Raw genomic sequence first — 23,562 nt, 5'->3', positions numbered from 1 at the left:
TTGTTTTAATAAAATATTTATTTTTATTTTTCGAGCAATAAAAGAAGAAGATGACATCTGACGACCATCACCTGAAATTTAAAGAACATTGTAAAGAGAAGCTGGAGAGACGCAGAAACAGTACAGGTTTACAGAGTCTCCATAAAAAAATAAAAAGGATTTGTAAGATACAATAAGCTGCAGAAACAAAGCACGGTGCTCTGCACTACACGGTCGAGTTGTTTCAAATTACAGTTCTGCCACAAAAACTACAAACACACTGCCCACATTTTCTTTTGCTCTTTCTCAAAGGATATGCCAGAATAAGGATACAAATGGTTCTGCTGGGCCACAATATCAAGCCTTGGCATCTTGAATAAATAAAGTGTAAACACAAGTGTAAAAAGAAAACACCAATTTCAAAGATAAATAGGCTTGTTCTATACGTGAGAGCACAGATTTAATTTTAATATTCTCCTTCTGCAGAGCCCCAAATGATTTAGTGTCTGGACTCACCTGTTGAGTTTATCGTTGTTTCTGTCCTCTCTTGGTATCTGCAGCGTCTTGTTTTGGTCTTGCGGATCTGGCAAATTGCTGTGAATTTAAGGTTAAGGTCTGTCGGCAGCAAATTGTTTCATTAAAACAGGTTAAAAGGTTTACTCTCACTTGATGGAGCATTTTCTTTTGCAAGCACCGTTAGCCTCTTAAGTATGGGAAGTTGATCTACACACTCAGCTGAAGTGTGATCCTACGCACCCGACAAATCTACTCCTTCATCTGGCATCATTACATTTTCTACTTTTGTTACCGTATATTTGACATAAAACAAATGTATAACGTTCTTTTTACCAATACACCGACGGTACCACAGGAAATGTGCAACAACACAACTTCCACAAAAAGCCAATTTCAGCTCTGGGCATAGGTTCATAGATGGGTCATCACAGATTGGTAATTTATATCACACTCATATAGTGTCATGTTTTACTCATATGCAGCTGCTAGATACCACAGGGGCCCTCTTCCTCGTGGCACTTGCTGTTTTTATATGAATTTAATTTAAGAAAAGGCTGCAGATGTTTGCTCATAAATGCCAAAAGACTACCGAGGGGCCTCGCTTCTCTGGCGTTGGCCTCACACACTCGGTGACTGCGGCTGCCATTCACATAGATTGATAAACTGTTTTCTGGTGTGACAGGTTGAAAAAACAGAGAGGAGCCACACGTGTGAAAGGCTGCCGCTGCAGTGCTGTCTGTGTATAAAAACGTACACTTTTAACTATTAACATTTCGTGCAGGTTTTTTTCTTCCAGGTCACCAATTTTAGCAGCAGGCTGTTTGAGGATTCCCTGGCAAGTGACATACTGCAGTCTCAGGCTAGCACTGAAAAAAACATTACAGGGAATCTAAACTGGGACCGGCTGTCCTCTTCACTATGACTGCTTAAAAAGGCATCTGTACCAGACTGAACCTTACTCGATGTTTTTGATGCCCCAGATAGAAGGAAACCCTAAAATCAAGTCCATCTTATCACGCATGTGTGAGGGCTTTTTGCATCATTTTCAGCGCACATGCAGTGTTTTCAGATAACCATGTCAGAGGAACATTTTTCACATTACTTCAGTAAAATAAAGTCATGAAAAAATAAACTAGCAAATCGTCCTTTTGTATTCAAGACTGGCACAATGCAGAAACCACTTAGTGCTGGTACACGTCAAAGCTTTTTTTTTTTTTTTTTTTTTTTTTTACACCTCATCACATGCATTTTCATGCACTCCAACACATTTTGATACCGTTTATGGATGATGTTTTTTCTGCAATAGCGTTTAATCTATTTGCATCAGTAATTACCTCTCCATATAGTAGTTTTTGTAATAAGTGGCGGAGTCAGCCATTACTTGATTCAGGTTGCCTGAGCCATGAGGCTAATCATACAAAAACTTAACAAATTAAAAGTTAACATACTCCAGTCAGCAGAAGAGTCCAATTTTAAGCTTTTAAACCACCTCTTAATTAGCTCAACTGTGACTAAATGACAACTCTGTATTGGTTTTTTATATAATCCAACAAAGAAACTGTTTGTGGCCGAAATGCACTCTTAGCTCCAGCACTGTCACCTTACCTGGAGTACAGCTGCATGCAGGATAACTTCTTCAAGTAAATTACATTGCAGACATCACCGTTCATTCTTTTAACTCAGAGGCTAATATGCTGTCGCCGGGCTAATTGGTTATGGGGTGCACATTAAAACACCATCAAAATCAATAGCCTTGTTCCATTAGACAAGTTCAAATGTTGATGTTCAATTATCAGTGTTGAGCTGAGGAAGAGCAGGTGGTGGTTCGGGGCTGCCAGAAATTAGTCCTCATCCTCCTGAAAGCGCGGAGGACCAAAGCCAACAACACATCTGCGATGGGAGGGGTCCACTTAATAATCACCCCCACCTCTTAATGGTCTGTTCATGTATGTTCAGTGACATTTGATCCTGTGCAGTTGTTTATACCAGATTTAAATGTTCCCTTTTATTCTCTAATGGTTACTTGTGGGATGAATCTTACATATATGATACGGCACAAAACAAAGTATATTTAGCTAGTTTGCAAATGGACATCCCTCTAATTTATAGAGCTTATTCTCAGTAACTTATCATTAAAAATACTGTACCACTACATGTGTCCTCCTCTACACGGCAAGTAACTGAACCCAACCAAACAGACATATAACCTGGATCTCCACACCTTATAAAATCCTTGTCCTTGTTTCTTCTCGTGAAAAGGGGATAAAAGGATACAACGACGAGGGGTTTGTCATATAGAACGTAGCCGTTGGTTTCCCGCAGGGCTTTTTCTGCACTCTGCTCACTGGGGAGTCCTACGAAAGCCTGCCCTTTCATCCGCCCCTCCTTCATTAACACAATGTCAAACCTGAGGGAAAGAAAAAGCAGAGCAGGGACACATCATTATCACTCAAGGCTTGTGGCCGGGCAGAGTCAACATCAGAGTGTGTGGCTGTTACATACGAAGGTTATCTGCTCTTGTCACCACATAAAACGGTGCTTGTTAATCATGTGTCACTGAGCACCATGAATCTGAAGGCTTCTATTTCAGCCACTTAATTTACTGATTTGCAACTTAAGCCTAAGAGAAACAACTAAAGTTCTAATGCATCTACTGTTTGTTCGGTACAATCAATGAACGAAGTAACAGTAGTTAACATTTAAAACTCAGATTTTGCTTAAAGCATATTTGTTTCCACACCTCTGCTCCCGGTGAAACACCTGAACTATAGAAAAAGACATCTTCTTTGTCGTCCATGTCTCATTTGGCTACCAAAAAAAACACATCATAGTCAACATTAGCTAAAGAGTGGGATGAACAGCTGGGCTGATCCAATTACCAATTTATGATCACAATGCAAAAAAGTCGGTATGAATACAGGTTAATGACAACAGCTGTGGATTGGTGATTCATGTGTCACAATTAAGTTTAGATATGACAGAAAGTCTTTCTCTTTACTGTCACACAGCACTTGAACCTCACCAGGTAGCTTGTCATCAGTTTGCAAAGGCTCGGCTTTCTCAGTCAACACAGGCGTTTTAAGATTGAACGTTTTGGAGAATCACCTTTCATAGAGCTGTTCAAAAGTTAAATTCAAGCACTTTATCGTAGCATCTAAATTGTAACTATAAATGCAGTGGGAAAAATAAAGTTTACAGAATTCCTTTATGCCTACAGATATCAATGTATATTGTCACCGTTTATTTTTCTGGCCCTTCAGATCAACTTTGATTGTATGTGTCGATCAAGATCATTTAACGCTTGCTAATTTCGACACCAAGAGACAGCAATGTTGAAAACTGAGCATTTTCAAACTGGCAATGCACAAATTTTTTGCTTTACCTAATAATTCTTAAGTATATATTGATTGTACAGTGTAATGTCTTTAGAAAATGACACCATCCATCACATATTTCAGAAGACCTATAATAAATTCACTATTGAAACAAACTTCATGAATCACTTTTTGTGACAAAACAGTTTGTGTTCCGCTCATTCCACCACATAAAGATGAACTGCCATGATATAAATGTTCTCTGTATGTTGTGTTGTGTTTTTTGAAAGTATATGTAAACTTTTGACCACGACTGTAGATTGATTTTTAGATGTGATTTTAAATCATCACCTGAATCATCTGAATATACGCACATTGGCTAAAACCTTGGTCACAATATCAACAAAGTGCATCTCCGCAAGAAATTGCTCAGTAGGGTGTGCTGTTGTGTTTGGTGAAAATGAAAACCTACAGACCTTTGGGTTAAGGTAAGACACATAAAAACTAGTAAGATGAAGGATAGGATTTATTTGCATCGCATGTAACATTTGAATTCACTCTAATCAGAGAAAAAAAATAAAACCTCCACAATTTAGAAACAGGTTATTAGAGGACAATCTGTTTCTCTGGCAGAGCTGCATCTTCCTGTTTATCACCTACATCTGTGTTCAGTGTCTGGCCTCTCTACTCAACATAAGCTCGGTTTGATGACTCAGGTGGAATATTCATTTGAAGTACTGCTGATGCACGAACATAAAAATGTCCCTCATGATCCCCTACGTCAGGTTAGATACTTATTAATAACACAACACACAGTCAGCATGAATTACTAAAACTCTCAAGGGAAAGTGACAAATTGCCAGAGTCAAAAATAGCTCATGGAGATAGGAGGGGGGTGAGGAGACACGCAAGCCTATGTCAATAATAAGTTCAGTCAAGATTACGTGGATTGCAGTTCACTTACATGTTTCTCTCTGCTTCTGACGAAGGGTTGATGTATCTCCCATAGATGTACTTCAGGTCCTGCAGCACAAATGAGGATTTTCAGGAAAAATGGCAGTATATGACAACGAATGCATTTTTGATTGTATTGTCTATGCAGAAATTATGTAGGATCGGAGGATTTTCCAACTCGTTCATTAATATCAATTAGTATCACAAAATTCTGATAACATTAGAACAGAATAAGAATCATATCCAATGAAACAAACACACAGAAGTGGGTCAAGTGCTATAAATGCACTTACTTTCTCTTCCACTTGCTTTGCGATATTCTTCACGTACAGTCTGCAGGTCGGCTCGCCCGGTTCATAATTTTTAAACACAGACATCCTTTTTATCTCTGTTTTAAAAGAGGGGAAGAAGAGAAAATCATGACGCAAGGTTCATTTCAAAAACAAGCGCAAAGCATCACAGAGCTGCCTATACCTACAAAAAGGTAGATTCAAAGTCATTGCAACTCAATATCATCCACTCCATGTTTTATTTAAGACAGAGTGGACTGAAGGACTAGACGAGGAGATGTGAGCAGACATTAAAGCAATGAACTTGTGTTTGATCCCAACACCTACCAGCAGGTTCATTTTAGACATGACCTGGACGTATCGCATCTTGTTTGTGCTGCACTCGAATGGAAATCAAAACATTATTAATCTTATATTGAATACACACTTCCAGCTCAGCGCTTCTCTTTTATTTTGCGATTACATTTTTTATTAAAGAAATGCAGTTAGAAATGTAACTGCCCACTAATGTGGATTCAGGGGTTGTAGGATGATGAAATTCAAGAGCAATATCACCATTCAAAGCAACATCTAACAGAGTGTACATATAAATGTAAATGGATCTATATTTGTTAATATCAATAGTAGATTTGCACCCAGGAGGTCACTGTCTGTTCAGGAGCTCTTTTAGCAATTTACATGATTCCTTTTTTGTTGACCGAGACATAAAATATCAGACCTTCCGTGTCTCTCTCCATTGCCAACACTAAATATTTGTTTAGGTTGTTTAATGTTGCTTGACTGTGGTTTTCCATGTGATGGACCAGTTGCCCATTTTGATCTCCCACAGATATGGAACAACATTTTCATTAGGGATTAAATGTATTTTATTGCTAGCCGGCTGCCTTAACAATGGATTACTGGTTAATTATTGATAATATATTAAATACGTTGGATGTAATAAAAAATTTAAATAATAATAAAAAAAATGTAATACAAAATAATTCATTGTAATTGCGTAGCTCTGATATGTCTCTTTTCAAAAACTTCCAGACAAAAACCAATCAATATTGAGGCTACTAAAATTCTTAAATGTCATAATATCAGTTTGTATAGAATGTCTTTTCTAATCTTTCAAATGACACATTACTTGTATTACAAATACATTGAATTTTGATATATTTGATAAGCAAGTATTTGTAATTTGTGATCAGATACTTTTTAATGCCCATCTCTGAATGTCTATTAACTCATTTTTAAATTGGTCACAATTCTTGATTGCAATTAATGGTTTAATGATTTGTCATTAACATCCCAAATTTGTATTCAAGTGGAGTCATGTTTCTGGTCATTAACATATGTAGGTACAATATTAACTCTCCTTTAAGCCTTGTTTTGGTCTTTAATGGGTCCCGAGGAATGTATTTGCTACTTAGCCGCTAAATTCTATACTATGTTTGACAGCTCGTCACTAACTTTGTATGTGGTTCGGTGCTGGGTGGGTTACACACAGAAAACAGCTGCTTGTGTCTGGAAATGGCACTGATGAGAAAGGAGAAACTAACAAGATGCTAAAATGCTCAGTAAGGCTGAGGGGAACTGACAGGTTGGGCAACATTTCTCTGTGGGGTTCCTTCACATATCACACGCAGTCTTTTGTTCCATTTCAATCAAAAAAAAAAAATATTGATTATAACACTGTATTCATGTGTTTTTCTACAGTCAATCAGAGGGAAATGGCTTGAAATAATAATCCACAATAGTCACTCTGCTGATGTTTGGCACTCAACATTGGACATCCTCCTAAAGACAGACAGCAGCTAATTACCAACAGCAGAATTTACCATTCAAAAAGAAAAACAACTATTTTACATCTCCCCTCGGTCCTGATCATCCTGTAGAGATTTTAATCTTGGAAAGGTAACGGTGGTGCAAAACTTTCTGGCACAAGCTCCTCATCCCCTCAGGGATCTATCAGATTCTTTTGTTAAGTTAGATTTTCTGCAGTTGGCACTTTTCTTTTTTGTTCAGCCACAATGGCTCTCACTGCTCACATTAACTGCCAAATTTTTCTAATATGCATTTCAAACAAACCACTCTTGCTGCTTCCAATCTTCTTGCAGCACAGAATAGGATTTGTGCTAGGGAAGAAGACAGTTATTGCTGTTTAAAATGTGAACTGCAAAAGTGTTTTTTTTTAGCTTGTTATCGTCACTGCTGTTCAGTCTCGAAGTGCATTGCACAGAACCAAAACAAAACATTTTCTTACAGGAAAAAATGTCTGGATGATTGTTTGTGATTGTTAACACTTCTCTAACCTGACCACATGATCACTTTCCTGATACCAATATTCATTTATTTAGATAAGGAGAGAAAAGAGAAAAGGCGCTGGTAGTTTATAACCTCTTCGTTGAGAGTGACCGGAGCTGCTAAAGAGCCACTGTGCGGTTGAGAAAGGTGTTGTTTGTTTACCATCTCTCGACAGCCGTCCTTTCTCCAGCTCCTTCCTGGAGATGACGTCTGAGGGGAGATCCTGGTCGTCGTCGCTGTGTTCGTCTTGCTGTTGGGATGGCTGGGCGCTGGGGTAAAGCTTCCCAAAGCCCTCAGCCTCCTCCTGACTGCTGCTGCGGTTGAGCTCTTCTAAAAAGGGACACGGAGTGCGTTAAGGAAACTATATTTAACACATTCATATCAACTTATCAAGTTGTTACTGTTCATTGTGGCAATATTGCTGGCAAAAGCTTACATTATGTGCCACCAAGTTGGATCTACTGAATTGCTTTATGATAGAAAACAGGACAACAACTCTCTCCCTCCAGCACAAATACAGATGGAAGTTTTTCAAAGTGTCTAACAATGGCAGATGGTGAAATAATCACTTCCACCATGTTTCTCCTTTTCAGTAAACCAAACAAGCTCAGGATGGGGGAGTAGAGGCAAATCCTCTTGGTCACAATCAGTTCAATATATTGATGTTTAGAATTTCTTACCGTTACACACTGGTTGAGATGAGAATAATACAATAAGTCTTATTACAAACTGCAACAATTAGTTGATTAATTGCTTAGTTGGTCGAAATAAAATTAATTACATCATTATAAAGATTGTTAACGTCTTTTTTAAAAGCAAAAATGTTGCCCGTTCCAGCTTTTTTAATGTAGGATTTGCTGCTTTTCTTTACAATTTATGACAGTAAATGAAGAATCTTTGGTGAATCGATGATGTCACTTTGGAATTGTGATTTTCAAAGTTTTTCACAATTTTAAAATTTTTCAGACTACACGATTAATTGTGAAAATAATCTATATGAATTAAATGTTGCGGACAAACATGCGATCCACTGGCAAAAATAATGTCAAAGTGTGAAGTGTCTCCACTGATAATTGACAGAAGACAGCCTCCAGAGTGAGCTGTATGCACGAATGTATGATCAAATAAAAAGCTGTAATCAAATCAAAATCCATCCCTGCTTTACAAACATGAGTTTGAAAGGCGCCGGGAAGGATAACTCTGGCAGACTTTTGAGGAGCGCATGCATGCGCACACACACGTTGTAGATGGAATTACAAAGAGCAGTGAGCCTGTACAAATCCGGGGAGGGAAAAAAAAAGAAAGAGGAAGGTTGTCATCCACGTAAGGTGTGTGTATGTGTGCACTGGAGCAAGAAGTGTTGGGGAGCTTTTCTGATACACTCTCGGCAGAGAACTAGATCACTGCTTTCAAAATTATCCTCCTCCTTATCTGTCCCCCACCTCCCCTTTTCATTTAAATAGCTTGTTTATCGGATCCAACACCATCCTCCTATCCCAAAACAAGGCTAATCCAAAAAGCCACCTGTCAAAGTTTATCTTTCCCCTGCCTTTAGGAAATCTTTTGTGTTTGACTTTGAGATCTATTTTACTTCTCAGGGGCTTGCCAGGGAGTGAAGTTGTAGCTAGAGAGAAGGGAGATAAGGCAAACAGGGAACTGCACAGCTGACAAGTAACACAGACTGTGCTCCCAATGACATTTCCTCATACAGATAATGGTAAAACCTTTTTGGTGCGAGTTGCTTCTGTGATATACTGCTGTGTAACACTTGGCTCTGACTTCACCCATGGCTTTAACTTATGTCAATAGAAGTATCAAAAACCGCCTCCTGCTTCAATGTGATAATAAACATGATGTATAGTAATCGTCAAATCCCTACAGTACCTTTCTTCCTCAAAAAGAGCAGTCAGTGCACTTTTTATAGTGAATCCCCCATATGTATGTGCACACTATAGTATTTGTCTGATCTACTGTTACCACACTTTTTTTTTTGTGTTCCTTAAGACAACTTAGCTCAATTTCCCTGATCCGAATTTGCATTGGCACCAAGTTCCATCCCAAGATACAAATAATCACTAACAGAGAAGTGTGGGGATATTAATCTCAATTGAACCTAATAAGATTAGAGGATTAATCGACGGATATTTAAGCAGCTATTTTGATCGCTGCGTAAACAATCAAGTAATTTTTCAATCAGAAATTCTAAATATTTGCTGGATCCAGCCTCTTAACTGTGTGTAGATTTGTTACTTTTCGGTGTCTTATATCATTTTTAAAGAAATATTTCCAGGTTACTGACTGCTGCTTGGACAAACAGACATTTACAGGCACTACTTTTTACGACATCTAGTGGGCTCGGAGATTAATCGATTCACTGAGACAATAATCCTACAGTCAGAAGAATCTTATAATGGATTGTGTGTTGAGTTTCAATATATTTTATAAACTCAATAGACTACAGAAATCCCAGATACAATTAATGGGGCAGTGCGATCCTGTTCTAAACAACAGAGCTGCAACCATGAGTCAATTAATCGATTAGTCGTTTGAAAGACAATTAGTTCAGTCATTTTTCAAGCCAAAAAAGGGACGGCTTTTTTTCCCTCTTCTGACACTTGTTTAGATGATTAATCATCCAAGTAAGTGATGATGAATATCATCGTTCGTTGCAGTCCTATTCGATATTGCCTTTGATTTACTTTTAGAAGTGATGTCATGCAACCTCGAGGAAAACTTCAGTCGATTAGTGGATCAATTAATCAATAAAAATGGATCTTCTAACGTTTGAACTCCAGTGCCTTGACTCAAATCTGAGGAGCTACTCTGCTATCAATTATTTTAAATCTAATAATTCTGGTTTTGACATAAAAATAATCAGAAGTTGCAGAAAGTGACTATCGAGCGGAGCCCTTACCTCTGCCTTCATCATCATGCTGACCTGGCCCACTTCCTTCCACCATGGCTGCCACCTCTGGACCCGAAATATGGAATTCAATTTTCTTCTGGCCGGCGGGGAGGGGCTGCTCAAACACATCGGAGGGCTGCAGCACTGGGGCACTGAGGACAGCAAAGACAATCACAACCGGCCTAAACAGCAGCCTCTAAAAAGTATCCCACAATAAACCCGGCTCCTGAGCGGCTTAACGGCAGGGATATTTTGGTCTGGTCAACCACAGATATTTCCCAGTCCACACACATGCAGCCAGGAGACACCGAGGTGTGTATGTTTTTATAGTTTTGAAACAGAGTCTGTCATTAAGGGAGTTTGTGTGTGCGTGTGTGGTGCTGAAACAATAAGTCTCTGAGCCACACAAGGCTGTCTTTATGAGGAAGAGTTATTGTCTGGAGGTTTTTGTACTACTTTTTAGCTGCCTGTGAATACTGTCTCGAGATGAGCTGTGCGTAAGGACTGTGACATGCATGAGTGCCTTTGGTGTACCTCTGAGAGTCTGGTTTGGGAGCATAGAGTAGATCCTTGATCTTGGGCTTCTTTCTTTTTGAAGCCGTTTTTGGTCTCAGGGGTCTTTTGCATGCTTGGTTGACCAGGCCCATCAGACGAACAATCCTGAAATAAAGCAAGTATAGGGAATAAGGGCAGAAGAAAAGTATAAACCGTCGCCCACCCGCTGGAATTTAAAGACATTTCCCTTTAAGCCAATTGTGTTTCTAGAAACATTATTACTTCTGAATGACACATTAGCATGCCGGCACGACTGGCGGCTGCAATATGATGCAAAACGAAATGAAATTCCTTTGTCTCAAGAACACGTTTATGGAGAGGCGAGTCCTCTTGAATTCGATGAGTTACGTGCACCTCACCTCTCCTTGTCTTCGTCGTCCCCACTCTCGTACTCGGATTCTTCGCCACTGGACAGCTCCATCTCCTCCTCTGGTAAAGGGGGGCAGTCGGGAGGGAAGGGAGGAGGCATGGGGATGGGTGGCGCAGGAGGCAGATACTCAAACTGCAGGGAACAAAACAACATGGCTTAGCTTACAGATGCCTCCAGGTTCAACTGAAACATTTCATGAGCATCTTCTCTGCCAAGGTACCTTCTAAGCAACGCTTAAGCCTGGTTTATGCTTCTGCGTCGCGGCGACGGCGTAGCTACGTCGTCGACCCTACGCCGTCATTGAGCATTCGTAGTTCTGCGTCGAGGGGACGCGTTGTTCCGCCAAGCGGCTAGGGGGGTGCTGCTGTGTCTTTGTTTGGTTTCGGGGGGTTCATATCGGATTCCTTGGTTTTCTTCCGGTCAGACAGTAAACAATGGCAACTGAGATGGAGTGGGTGTTTTTGGAGATAGAGCCCGTGGATATTGAACAACAAATGCGGTGGCGGTGTTGTTATACTGTTGACTGTAAAAGCAACTGCCGGAAATCACGTTCTGAGCAGACCAATCACAGTCCTTGCCGTTCGCGTCTCGACGCGTCGACGTGACGCGTAGTCAGGATTTTTTGGAGGCGCACGTCAGGCTACGGCGTAGGGTCCGCGTAGACTACGTAGCTACGCCGCGACGCAGAAGCATAAATCAGGCTTTAGGAAGTGAGTATTAGTTTGCAAGCAGCAGCATTGATCATTTGTAGATATTAAAGCATGCCCAGCCGCCTGTTTCCTATCACGGCTGATTTATCATAGTTTTTCTTAAATCGCAACATTTTGAGACTTATGCGACGTGGTCAAATATTACCTGCACCAATAACAATAGAGGAGTGTAACAAGTAGTAAACTTCACAGAGCTGGTATACCTCAACAGTTGAGTTTAAAGCTATGATGGTTGATTGGCTGTCAACTACTAAATTAATCGATAATTATTTTGATAATGAATTAATGGTCCAGGTCATTTTATTAGGGCCCGAGCAGGGAACCTGCGAGGTCCCTATTGTAATTGTAATGATTATTCTGATTTTTCTTATTCTTTTTTTTTTCCTTTGTCCAAAATGATCGCATTTTTCACTGCCTGAACATACCCCAAAACTCACCAAACTTGGAATATAAGTCACACCTGGCGAAAAATTTTATAATCTATTGTCGTCCTGAATTTCCACCACTAGGTGGCGCTGTTATTAAGGAAAGCGCGTTTTGGCTAATAACTCCCATATACTTTGTCGCACGTTCAAAAACCTTACATCCACGCGTTCACTGGATTGTGCTGAATCTGGTGGTATAGGCCACGCCCATTTGCGCCTACCGTTTTTTTTCGCTACGTCGCAAAATGTCGAAAACCTACTTTTTCGAACTCCTCCCAGGCGATTTCACCGATTTGCACGAAACTTGGCACACAGCATCTCTGGACCCTCCTGACAAAAAGTTATTAAAGGATTCTAATTAAAATAAATAATTTTGAAGTTATTAAATAACAAATTCCTGCAGATTTGGCTCAAAACAGGAAGTGTTGGATATTTCCACAGTAGTCAGATCAAATGACATGAAACTCAGGATACTACTTCCCCATGAGCCCCTGAGGCCCTGTGCAAAATTTTAGGCGATGACCACAAGGTGGCGCTCTTTAAATTGATGTATTTTATTTCTCCACAACGGTGCATCGGAATAAGACGAAACTTGGTACATTTATTGTCAGTGCCCTCCTGAGGACATCTGACAAAGGGTTTACCGATCCGCCACTAGGTGGCGCTCTGGCGTCACTTTAATTGTATAATTGGCCCTGTGCCCACACCATAACACTTATGGAAATGAAATTCATAAAGGTGCTATAGAATGGCCCCTGTGACTCACTCACCGAAAATGACCACCAGGTGGCGCTATTTTCGATGCAAAAGCGTTTTTGGCTCATAACTCCCACTTAATATGTTGCATATTATTAAACCTCATCCCTATGAGTTCCCTGCATTCAGCTGAATTGTTTGGTGTAGGCCACGCCCACTTTCGCGCTAACTTTCCATTTGCAAAATCGCGACAAATGAAAAACCTACTTTTTCGAACTCCTCCTAGGTAATTTGAGTGATTTGCACCAAACTTTGCGTGAAGCATCTGTGGACCCTCCTGACAAAAAGTTATTAAAAGAATTTTGATAGGCCTTAAAATGCCTGAAATATAAAATGACAAATTCCTGCATATTGTGTTGAAAACAGTCAATCTTGCATATTTTTACAAAATAGTATCCGATTATCACATAAATGTTCATAATTGTGTGGTATCGCCTATTGATGGTCTGTGTAAAATTTGGTGCAAATCGGCCCTTAGATGGCGCTCTGGTCGCAGTCTAATCATTTTGAATGGAAAGTAAATGGGGAAATCTTCAAGTCCTCTTCAAAACTCATCGACCTTCAACCTCTCCTTATCCCTCATACTTTGAGCTAGACACACCATTCTAACTTTTAAAGAGTCAGAAGACCTCAAACTATTGGGCATGTATTCAGTTTTTAAAGCACACGTTAGCCACACCTGGCCTGCTATCATCATCAACAGCGTCAGCAACAGAGTTTTGTCCAGTGTTAGTTTTGTAGAAGCGTGTGCCTTTTAGAGATGCTTCATTAGATCAGAGTTGCTTACAATGGACGTGGACAAATGAGATTAAAACAGTGTCTGTACTTCCATTTTGAAAACATCAACTTTCCCTCCGGACTCGCCATAGCCGCAGTTCCCCTCTGCTAGTTTGAGTGTGTGAGGCTGCTGTGTGCGTGTGTGGCTTGTGTGTAAACCGAACATTGCCACTGATTGGCTTAAGAACTCTCACTCAATGTTAGGGAGCCAATCATCATCACTTATGCGGTTGTCTCGCTCCTCCCTCCTCCCTCACCGGAGGAAAAAAAATTTCAGACCATCGACTCAGTCTTTGTCCGGGGAATTATGCAGCAGTTCACACAATTTTTCTGACTTCAGCGTACATTATTCACACCGACAATAGCAGGCCACCGAATTATAAAGCAACGACTTCCTCAGCGGAAGGTGTTGCTTGAGCAAGCCCCGACGGCAGCAAGCCCCGGCGGCAGCATGCATCGACGGCAGCAGGCTCCGACGCGCGTGGACTGCGAGGGCCCGTTCAACGCTGCTTGCAGCTTTAATTATAATTATATTTCTTTACTCCTCTATGACAGTAAACAGAATATTTTTGGGTTGTGAACAAGATATTCTTGACTTTTCACCATTTACTGACCAAACAGCTAACTGATAATCAAGACATTAATTAACAGAATACATGACAATTAAAATATGAATTAGCTGCAGTCTCAGCAGGGTTCCTTCCTTGTAAACATTAATTGAATCTAAATATTAAATAAAAATGGGCCTTGTCATTAAAACAGTTTTTCTCGTTTAACAATAATAACTTATCTCCATCTTTAAACCATTCAGGCCATTGTCCTTTTATTCATCATTCGAAAACAAGGTATGCATGCTTACCAAGGGAGGTCTGGCAGTGACAGGGCCAAAGGGACATGGCAAATTCATCTTGTTCATCAGATGCAGTACCTGTATAATTGGAGATACGAGTATTACAACAGTGAGAGTTGAATCTCAGGATTCAAACCACGGGCTGGGTGGGAGCTGGTAATATAAATATACTGCTGCTCTCAAACAGGCAGCCTGCAACTCGGGCTCCATATGTAAAACAGATTGCGAGGCTTTTGCATTTTCATTTAAAATACGGGGATCAAGGTGAGATTGAGGCTGAAGTGAGATTCCAGTGGTGAGGCTGAGCATGGAGGCAGCTCCTCCGCAACACACTAGCACCACCAAGACGCCAACGCCGGAAGTAGCAGCAATGGAAAAATCCAGGCAGCGCGGCTCCCAGGGAAATGTTAAACCCATAACTCATGCCTCCCACTTATGGTTTATTATTAATACTAGCTCCCAAAATTGAAATTTAAAAGGCAAATGTTTGCTGTTTGATCTTTAAGAGGTTGGATGCAGTTCAAAAACCTCTGGGACACTTATTCCGGAATCGTATTTCCATTTCACAATATAAATCTGAAGGCTAGAAATGCTGTCACATTTGCATTTCTTTCTGTATAAATTCACACTTTCCAAATAAGGAAGGTGTGAAACAGAGACAGTATAAAAAGCCACCAAAATACAAAAACATACACACAGAGGAACATCTGCATATCAGAGACATGCAGGTGCTGGATAAAAACTAAAATAATATCAAAGAAGCAGTATTTACTCACTTGAACATAAAACTTTGGCACGCTGATGAGGGCATGCGCTATATTTGTCAAAATGCCATTAGACGGCGGCGGGTATAAATATTTCAAAGTGGGATTGGATTGAAATTTCAACCTGCGGGAGAGAGAGCGAGAGGAAAAGACAAAGTTACTCAAAGGGGAACTCTGTAGCCGCAACTCACTGCCTTAAATACGGCCTCACAGAACAAATCACAACATATGTCAACATAATGGAGACACATGAAAATGTGGCCCAGCCGGTGAGCTTTAGCCACGTAGTTTATTCTTTAGATGACAAGCACTCAGCCAACAAAATGTAAAATCCAGCCATTAAGGGACATTGGGACCGGCATGCCATGTCAGCACTGAGGCTTGTCCTCATGTAAAAATAATCTTCATTAACCGAGACTCAGTGTGGCAGGAGAGAACAAATCTAAAGCTACTCAGGCCAAATAAACAAAGAAGTAAGGTGGGGATGCAATGTGTATAATATATTATCTGCTACTTAACTAGATGACAAGGGACTTGTCAGCAGTCAGTCCTGCTGGCTGGGAATAACCCTAACTTAACCCTAAATTGTATAACTGTTTGATACTATACACTACTTTTTCTACAAATAACATGCTATAGAAAAAAATAACACAATATTTGAAAGGAACATGAAAAAAGAAAATAATCAATTAAACAAATACAATAATTTCCATAATTGTTCTTGTTGTTTAATAAGCTGCAGTAACAGTCATAATCTACTTTACCAAAAGAAGTGTCTGATTCAACAAAAACTTTGGTTTGGAAGATGCAATGTTGTATGGTTCTGTGTTTTTAAATTCAGGAATCTAGTAATGTAGTTGTCCCAGTCCGACAAGATGCTCCTCGATACCGTCACCGAAACCAATGACCAAAGAGTAAACTTTTAGAGTACGACTGTTATTGAGTAACTAATGAACAATAAGTACATTTTAGGAACTAGTGGCTAAGCAGCACAATTTCCAGAATGAGCTTGTTATTTCAAATGCAGTGGTTAAATGGTAAACTTTTAAATTAGCTGATTATTGAGGAAACAGGCTAAATGGTGAATTCATGGAATAAGCTCTTTGCTGAGGAAATAGAAGCTAAATGGCAACATTTTGGAATTAGCTTGTTACTGAGGAACTGTGTTATGATTGGGCTCCTGTAAGCAACGTTACAAATCAAGCCAAATCTTTTTCTCTCTCTCTTTTTTTTTTTTTTTTTTTTACAGATAACGGAATTTCATACATCTTGGCATGGATCTGATGATGTACCTTGATATGTCAGTTACTGGAATCAGCGGATTAACTACATTCCTATCCACTTATTACATTGAACAGATTCTCAATTAAAATCTTAGGAGCTTTATTTAACTATGTATTAAATTACAAACACAAACTTCTGTTAGTGGCCGCTTCCTGCCAGAAATGCTGACTGGCATTAACAGGTGGTTAGACACATTAGCAGTGTTCCTATAGTCCTGCAGCGCAGTTTTCCAAAGTGTGCACACTTAACTGCAGCTTTATCAAGAGATATGGAAATATGTCTTGGTGTCTTGGTCTACCAGTCTTTTCTATAAACGGCAGAGTTTCTGACATTAGTCACCAACAAAGACAATGACAAACCCCCATCGAACATATTAAGTAGTTTTGAATCAATCGCTATAAGCCTCAATGCATTTCAGATTGATTTGGTTTCTTGTAGTAGATCACTGAAGTGAACTCTCATGATTTATAACTTATGCAGTATTTTAATGTGATGACGGAATCACTACAACCAAACATAAAACCAATTTAAAAAATCAATATTTGCACATTAATGTGAATATTACTTTACGACATCAGTTATTTTTTAATATCCCAAAATATATTCTTGTCAGAATGAAAATGTCTCAGCATTTCAACTGTCAGACACCAGAATTCTCTACTGCTCCACACGATGACAAGAATAAAATCTTTAATTTGCTCACACTTAATTGCAATCCAATCAAGAAATCTCTAAAGATTCATTGTTTGATTTATTCACATTACACGGCTTTCAATAACAATCAGTGTAGTATTGATTTGTGCAACAAACACATAATAAAACAAACTGCATCATATCAGGAGAGAGAAGACACTAAGGGCTGATCCAAATTTTAGCACAAGGCAGGACAGACTGTCAGTATTGGAGCAAGAGGTATCAAAAACCACCTGGTCCCACCAACTGGCAGGACAGACGGCCTGTCAGGCACTCAGTGGCAGCCTGACCATCTAATTGGACACAGGGCCTGTGACAGCCCCTGACTACAGCTCTCAGATTCTCATCCAGGTTTGCTGTCAGCTAGCCTTCGGGGCAGCCACTACACACCTACACTGACAACACTTTGACCAGGTTTGAAGAGCATGTGTCATACACACATACATACTTAAGTGCATGAGGTAAGTCCGTTCAACTGCATAATGTAGTTGATTAGTATATGTACTTGCCTCACAGCACAGGCGACAGCAAATACTAGAATTCAAGATGATGTCTTCAGTATAATGTGTTAGAGAATGACATACTAACCTATTCACTCTGCATGATTCAAATATCAGTTTAGGAAGGTCTCAAGTGTCTTTGGCCTCACAGAATCATTTAGCAAACACGAAGCAGATCAACAGCATTCCTAATCTCATTCAGAGATCAGCTCATATCACACCGACGCTGTCAAAGGCTGCATAGGGATGGACATTCATGCAACACTCACCCAAGACTAGGTGCAACGCCAGTCTCTATGAGGGGAATATTCGGCTGTTTGGTCTCCCGTTTCTCCTGTACTTTCCCAACATGTTTACCGCTGCGGAAAAAGGATGGTACATGTTACAAAAATGGCTCGATTGCAGCTTTCATCTTTGATCATGTCTAACTTGGTTTGCAATACTGTATGTTCATACCGATGCAGAGTGATTTTTTCTTTTTACTATGAAAGAATTTAAGATCTGTGTTTCTTAATTCATATGATTCAAGCAACATACCTGTTAGACAGTGGTGGGTCCTTTAATACCGTCACATCATCTTGGCCTTTTGCAAACTCCACTACAAGCGTACGGTCAAGAATCTCTAACTGATGGAGCCTGCTTAGAGCCTAGAAAAGAAGTGAGGGGGGCTGAATGTCATACAGAACGGATTACGATACAAAATTAGCTACTTCACACAAATCATGCCGACTCATATTTCTTACAATAACAAACACTACATCAGTCACTCACTCTCGCTGCTGACTTCTCACTCCCGAAGGTTGCAAAGGCTGCATGTTTCTGTGGAGATAGAAAAAGCCAGTTCAGACTGGACAGCAACTTGTATGCATTTCAAGAGGTGAAGTCTCTGAGGCACAACCTACCAAACGGCCCCTGTTGGAGAAAACCCTGACTGTCTCGGCTCCAAAATACTTTAAGAGGTCCTCTTTCTCATCCTGGCTGAACTCAGCTGGTAAGTGACGGATCAGCAGAGTTTTACTGCTGATTGTTTGGACCTGGTCTTCATTCTTGTCCATTTCCCTTTAGGAAAGCAGGCAGAGAGAGGAGTTACAGTTACACATCACAGAAACAAACACAAAACATGCCCACAACCAGCCAGTTGGTTAATCTTTCTTGTCACAACTTGTTGCTGTCGACTTGCATTCAAAAATAATAATAAATATTTTTGAAACGCTTTGCCAAACACTTTTGCAAGTTGTGAACGTTACTGTATTGTTAAACGTGCGCCATTCGTAAAAAGACTAACGTTACTGCCGAATTATGTCAAATATCCGATTTCTAAAACATCGGAAGTCATGTTACATGAGATGTGAACATTTATCCATCAGGACTGATTTAAATAGCAAGTTATTCGCATAAATAACAGTGCTGCTACAACTCTACCGGGCTAACTTCAACATTAGCTAACTAGCTGAACGAAGCTAACGTGCAGCGAATTCCCAAGCTTCCTCCGCCTTTTTACTCTTCTGTTGCGAACTCTAAGTCTTCCTCTGAGTCTGAAATATAAAACAGCTGCCACTAGTATAAACAGTTAAACGTTTGAGAGAACAATTCATTTTAATTCAAGTGGTATCTTTGAAATCATACCTGCCTGCAGCAGCTGCAACAGCCAGTAAACAAATCCACTTCCGCCCGCTTCCTCTTCTTCTTCTGTGATTACTGTCGGGTGACAAATAGCAACGCGCATTACCGCCATCTTCTGGACTGGAGGATTACTCGCACTGTCCACAATGAAGCAGTACACACGGTAACTAGCCGTCCTGCTGATCTTATTACATTTGTACCGAGGAACTAAACAAGTTACTTGATGTTACTGACAAACATATTCACGTGACATAATGAGGCCTCATGGTGGTCGCGTTAGTGGTAAGTTTTTTATTTTGAAGCAATAACCGGAAGTAAAGCAATGCTATTGTGTCTTACTTGAGACATTCAGTTGTTGTTCCTCACTGTGACCACCAGAGGGCGGGAATATGGGCATAATTATGAAATGGTAGACGGCGGGGTAGTCTAGATATTGACGTAATTATTTCAGAAACATTTAGATAATTTTTTTTTTTTTTTAAACAGATAAACAAAGAAAGTCTTCTTACACTCTTAATGTTACACTTGTCTGTCTCTTGTCTATACAGTAAATTTGATCTGAAACATCTATTTCATCCCTTTTCTATTATTTTTGTTATTCAGCGCACATCTATCTGTAGTACTAATATAAACTGTTAAATTTGTTGTTTCCTCATAAGTAAATGATTGTGACCGCCATCCAGTGTCCGAGTGAGGAACTGCAATGCAACTTTAAAAATTGTCGAACAAATTCATGAACAAACATGTTGAAAACATAGCGATCAATCTGGAACAATAACACTAACAGAATTTAACATGAAATTATAATGTTAACAAGGTTTTATTGGTGTGTACTTTCTTATCCAATAATACAAACATGTATTATGTGCATTACAATAATGTTAGGAAAATAAACATAAACATTTACCTGGCTAGCAAGGCTACAGAAAAATCCAGTCTTTTGTCTGATTCGAAAGCTGATTGGAGATGATGGATGAGTGTGTTAAAATTTCAACAGTGTGATTTTGACTGCTCTCTAGTGGCCGCGATGAGGAACTGCAATACATTAAACATATCATGCTAGCATCAATGCAAGGATATCAAGATAGTCCCATATCCGGTAGGTAGGTATGCTTTCAAAGTAAAAGACCGAACTGAAGCAATCAGAAAGGAACAAAATAATTAATGAAATTCAAGGAAGTGACGTTAATTTTCAGTGGTCAAAGACCTCAACTCTATAGTTTTAATGGGATTAATGGAGCTATTGATACTTAGTATTATGTATTTAGGTGTTGATAGTCAACTTAGTCATGTTAAAAGCTTTTTGAATGCACTTTCATATCAAGGAATATAAAGCTCTGCACCATATGATGTATTTTGATATACAGTTCTACAAATTGAAAGTTTAGTTGTTGTTTTTTACCACCAGGTGTCAGCTTCACCATATGAAATAACAGCTGCTGCAGCAGTAAATGAATGGGACACTTCAGACTACTGCATGTAGGTTGGAAATTACTTCAGCGGACCTCTTTTACTAGATTACATTATCAAACAAATGGTTATGAGCTAACCTAAACTAGTGGTATTGTGTTTTAAGACTTATTGAACAATTTCTGCAAAAGTTGACCTCATAAATAAAAATCTTACATTGTTCATTAATGATAGAGATTTAAAGGGGTCACAAAATGTACCATCCCTAGCACAGAGGGGATTTTCTGTAGGTTGAATTTTAATCTATAAGAGGGAGACTAGACAGTATCACTGTGGGAAGGCCTGTCCCTGTCCTGCCCAGCCTTATGAGGGCCTTCAGATTCCCATCTCCACCCCCGGGAAAATCTCCCCTACACTTCTCGAGATGCCTCCAAATTCCTGGCCAAATGAAGCCTTTTCTTTGACGAGCGATGCAAGGGCATTCCTCATCAGGGGGACACAATACCCCCTTTCACCGTGGCCTGGCTCTGAAATTTCACAGGTGATGGGAGGAACGGTAGATACTCTATCCTCCTACCTCCCTCCGACGTAACGCATCAGACTGAGGGAGGGGGAAAGGGAGAGATGCTGATCGGGAATGCGGTGGCTGGGGAAAGAGAGGGGAAAATGAGCCGAGTCTGATGGAGGAGTGACTCAGTTTCTACCCAGTGGGCTGACAGCAATATTTTGGGGGACAAAGCTGCAGATAATACTTGAAATCGGACAACTTTCATGACGAACACGGTATCTGGCATACAAAGGAGGCTCACAATGACGGCACCAGATTCTCATGTTTAATAAAATGCAAGTTTCAGGCTACATATCATGTATTATTCAAGAGGGTTGACCATGAAAGATAAGGAAAGAGTGAAAACTGAAAATTGCAGATTTTCAGGTTGTAAAAAAAGACAAATGGAGAGGCTATTACTGCCTCTGCAGGCAAGCTGAGGTAAAAGCAGAGTCAGAAAAGGACTCAGATTCTGTCAGCAGGACATTATAAAGCACAAAGCAGTCACCAGGATGAAAATTAATGTTTGTATTTGTAGTCATTTGGCTGATTCTCTCCACCAGAGAAGCATCCAACAGCTACAGACTCAGTGTCTTACTCCAGTCAGTGGGCTTTTACTAAAGCTCAGCAGCCTCTTGATATTTAATTAGGAAAACAAACTGAGTTAAGTTCATTGCATGAAGGGAGCAGGCACACGATGTAAAACAACATGATCGACTCATGTGGCAATCTGTGAGAATGTGAGATTTATTTCTTTTAATTTCATCTGCGCCGCGCTTCCAGGAAAGCGCGAAAGTAATCACCAGGCATGGATATGAGAATGTGAGGTGTGAAAGTATAAAGAGATATTCTGGTCAAGGGACATTGTGGAGCTTTAATGTGGGGGCTTTATCATCTTTACTCATTATTATCTTGGCAGCACATAAACCAATGTGGAAACCAATCTCAGGCCTGGATGGGACATTACGGGATCAAAATTCCTCCATCGTTACAAGACGACCTGTGTGGTCTTTATCAACATTACAGTGCCTAATTTAATTCGTGTTTTGGCAACTTACGGGCAGTGCAGCAAGTTGTAATCACCTTGACATATTATCACTTTATACAGTTGCCTATTTAAACAGACAGCAGAGACAGAGCAATATTAGCATTCATCTGAAATTGTGCTCATGCGCTGGCAAATGTAAGTGGAATATTCCCCCTACTTTTGGCTTTGATTTGGTCTCCACCAACTCCTGAGGGAAATCTATGGCTGTTTAGTTGCTAAAAGCTCTGCTATGATCTAGAGCTGTGTCCGTGTCATTTTTTATGCTGGGCAGGGGAGTTCAAGGGAGTTCGAGCAAGGGGAATCGGCCATTCGTCTCTCAATTAGGTATAAAGTGGAAGAAAAATGGGGGGAAAAAAATACCCCAGAAGGAAATAGGTAACACCAAAATTGTGTAATAATTAAGACCAAGGTTGTGTACACGTATATGGAATCTGACTGAGTAAACGGTAAGCTTCCAGATTCCATTTCCCCACCTGGCTGTTCAAAATGGGTGCCCCAGAAATAAGGTCAACACTCAAAATTCTACTCATGTCTCTCCAGTATTTCATCTCCTCTCTGAGGTTGTCCACAGAAATACTTTTCCAGTTAGGTTTTAGCCTCAGATGAAACGATTTGGCAACTACACACATCCAGTCCTGTTTGTGAGTTCGAGGGACTTACTAATAAAAAAGGAAAGTGCCTCCAAAAGTCCAGTCAAAAGTTTGGATTGCAGCTGACACGGATTGAACAAATTCAACCTAAGTTTTGATAAAAAAAAACAAAAAAACGATATATATGTTTCATGTTCTCAGCCAGGGACATATTTCAATGATCTGAACCTTCAACAGGCTACTACAGTCCTCCTGGCCGGTGTATTCCCTGAGTGGACACAGAGGGAAGGCTAAATACACCCTAGACAGTAAACTCAGGTCATGTCCAGCCTCTGAGGCTTTAAATGGACTCTTTCATGGTTGGGGGCCGCAGGGGCCTCTGTGGTGGGATAGTGTGTATTTCCAGCAGCCAG

At 40.0% G+C, this 23,562-nt stretch overlaps 1 protein-coding gene across 2 annotated transcripts; it reads right to left on the bottom strand.

The window, feature by feature from the left end:
* Positions 1–19,629, bottom strand: rnpc3 (RNA-binding region (RNP1, RRM) containing 3). 2 transcript variants are annotated; one of them, XM_030399114.1, is made up of 16 exons: positions 19,558–19,561; positions 18,834–18,990; positions 18,703–18,750; positions 18,469–18,578; positions 18,201–18,290; positions 15,467–15,578; positions 14,700–14,768; positions 11,162–11,304; positions 10,782–10,907; positions 10,257–10,399; positions 7,505–7,672; positions 5,057–5,151; positions 4,774–4,832; positions 2,770–2,902; positions 496–573; positions 1–71 (listed from the first exon to the last, which is right to left on the bottom strand). In XM_030399114.1, the coding sequence occupies exons 2-15, from the start codon at positions 18,984–18,986 to the stop codon at positions 505–507; spliced, it is 1,518 nt and encodes a 505-aa protein (XP_030254974.1). In that variant the 5' UTR covers positions 18,987–18,990; positions 19,558–19,561; the 3' UTR covers positions 1–71; positions 496–504. The 2 variants fall into 2 exon arrangements, with proteins under 2 accessions (XP_030254974.1, XP_030254973.1); XM_030399113.1 differs by having other exon boundaries at positions 34–350; positions 19,558–19,629.
* Positions 19,630–23,562: the final 3,933 nt, after the last annotated feature.

The sequence above is a fragment of the Sparus aurata genome, chromosome 19 (genome assembly GCF_900880675.1).
Source record: "Sparus aurata chromosome 19, fSpaAur1.1, whole genome shotgun sequence".
In the NCBI taxonomy this organism is placed as follows: domain Eukaryota; kingdom Metazoa; phylum Chordata; class Actinopteri; order Spariformes; family Sparidae; genus Sparus; species Sparus aurata.
Note: the sequence above shows the minus strand (reverse complement) of the source record. Positions and strands in the feature narration are given on the sequence as shown.

Coding starts and splice junctions, on each gene's coding strand:
- rnpc3 (XM_030399113.1), bottom strand. CDS start 18,986: ATGGACAAGAATGAAGACCAGGTCCAAACAATCAGCAGTAAAACTCTG. Junction 10,400..10,781: donor CCCAAACCAGACTCTCAGAG/GTACACCAAAGG, acceptor TGCTGTCCTCAG/TGCCCCAGTGCTGCAGCCCT. Junction 5,152..7,504: donor AGGACGGCTGTCGAGAGATG/GTAAACAAACAA, acceptor CTTTTAAAACAG/AGATAAAAAGGATGTCTGTG.